The sequence below is a fragment of the Aplysia californica genome, unplaced genomic scaffold, assembly GCF_000002075.1.
Source record: "Aplysia californica isolate F4 #8 unplaced genomic scaffold, AplCal3.0 scaffold00469, whole genome shotgun sequence".
NCBI lineage: Eukaryota > Metazoa > Mollusca > Gastropoda > Aplysiida > Aplysiidae > Aplysia > Aplysia californica.
Window position 1 is genome coordinate 278983 of NW_004797739.1, and position 1806 is coordinate 280788.

A 1806-nucleotide genomic window follows, 5' to 3' on the forward strand; every position below is an offset into this window, starting at 1 on the left:
GGGGAACGGCTCTTAGCTCCTCTTTCTGCAATGTCCCTCTATTCTTTCTTTCTGTCTGTTTGTCTTCCCTTCTCGCCACTGAGTAGCTGCTGTTATTGTGCTTTCCTTCAACTGAAAAAATAGTAATGTCATTTCAATAAATATCCACCTTTAAAGTACAGATTTTTAATGAAAAAGGCTAATCATATAAACTTGCTTAATTTGGCTTGGGGTAAATAATGTGCTAAACAGAAGCAAAAGACAAAACTGTGAAAGTAGAATGACATGAAGTGAGGAAAAAGAAAAACACAAAATTTTAAAGTAAATATCACTTAATCTGTGCAATTTAGTAGTATAACTATAGATACAAAATACTTAATTTTCCTGCTCTCATTCCAGCAATACATTCCACCTCGCGCTGGTTTACCGTGCGTCGCTTTTTCACCCCCCTCCTCGTTTCTTTCAAACTTTTGGGGCATAGATGCCGCGTTACGAACAATAAGTGAGGCATCGTGGTGGAATCAGGCTCTCGTCAGTTTTTGAGCATGTAAATGTGGAATTATGAGATTCTATTAATTTTAACAAAGAACGATAAAGGAGAATAATCAGAAAACCCCAGGGACAGAATGATAAATGGAAGTTAAAGAAAATTCATCAGTCAAGACAGAACTTTCTGTAATTATCATTTAAATTAAATGTTCAAACTGGTAAAGACGTACCGGCAACAAAATACGTGTCAAAATAATTATTTGATTCTGATCCATAGGAAAGCATTACAACTGCGGCCTGCCTGTTTACAGAGGGCAGCAGCCCCCCCCCCCCCAAAAAAAAAACAAACCAACTAAGTATTTTTTGTTTGTTACGTATCTTAATCATACACTCAAAAACAATACACATTTTTTACTTTCATCCATATTCATTAAAATGTATTTCTTCAGCAAAAGACACGGAAGAAATTTAGGGATCACAACTCTTAAGTTTATTTAACAGGGATGAGTGTGTCTGAAATATTTATTGAACATATATTTATAAAGGAAACTTTTTTGTGATAACTTTTAGGTTATCTAAGGATGTATTTATAATTCCTAAAAATTAAATAGCACGATGTTCCCTCAGTATCTCTGTCAAAGAGATGAGAGTTTTTACATTATTCATCCTTAGAAAATGGCAGCCTGCGGTCGTTCTGTAGGTTGCCGACTGCAATGTTTAATCGAGCGTTCTAATCAATTGAAGTCTGTTTGTGTACAATCTGTAAGGTACAGATGGAAACCACCTGATAGGGATCTCGAAGTTTTGCCATCTTTTTCCGAAAGACTTTCAGGTATCTTTAATAGTTTTCCATTAGAGGTGCTACAAGTACAAGACAAGAGGCATTCTTCTCTGTCTCATTCTGTTGTCGTTGTCGTTGTCGTTGTCGGCGTCGGTTGTGTACTGACTGAACTTCCTAGATCTAGACTAGACTAGATCTACTGTGTTCACCTTACTCTTACGACTAAGATCTAGATATGTAGACTAGATTATAATAGATTCTAGATCGAAATCTAGATCTAGTACTGGTCATTAAGTTATCTTTTTCGAAGTGATTATTCGGACTCGAACTCGAGTCCGAATATGAAAAAATGTTATTCGGACAACGACGGCCTATCTTTGGTGCTTTTTCAGTAGTTCCCACCCCCCCTTATTTGAGCCTGACCTACATCTAGATATCTAGATCTAATATCTAGATCTAGATCTATACATTTGATTCGCGGTGAGCTAAGATATCAAACCTAACAACTGCAAAATATTAAATTATGGTAAAATACAGGGGGGCATGCCCCCCCCCCC

General features: G+C 36.7%; 1 protein-coding gene across 1 annotated transcript in view; it reads left to right on the forward strand.

Moving 5' to 3' along the window:
- The first annotated feature begins 1113 nt into the window (after window positions 1-1113).
- The window catches only part of LOC101848137 (39S ribosomal protein L38, mitochondrial), a 19948-nt gene continuing 19255 nt past the window's right edge, over window positions 1114-1806 (forward strand). The window contains exon 1 of the mRNA XM_005105405.3: window positions 1114-1300. Coding sequence (XP_005105462.1) covers window positions 1144-1300 — 157 coding nt within the window. The 5' untranslated portion in view covers window positions 1114-1143. The remainder of the gene's footprint in view (window positions 1301-1806) is intronic.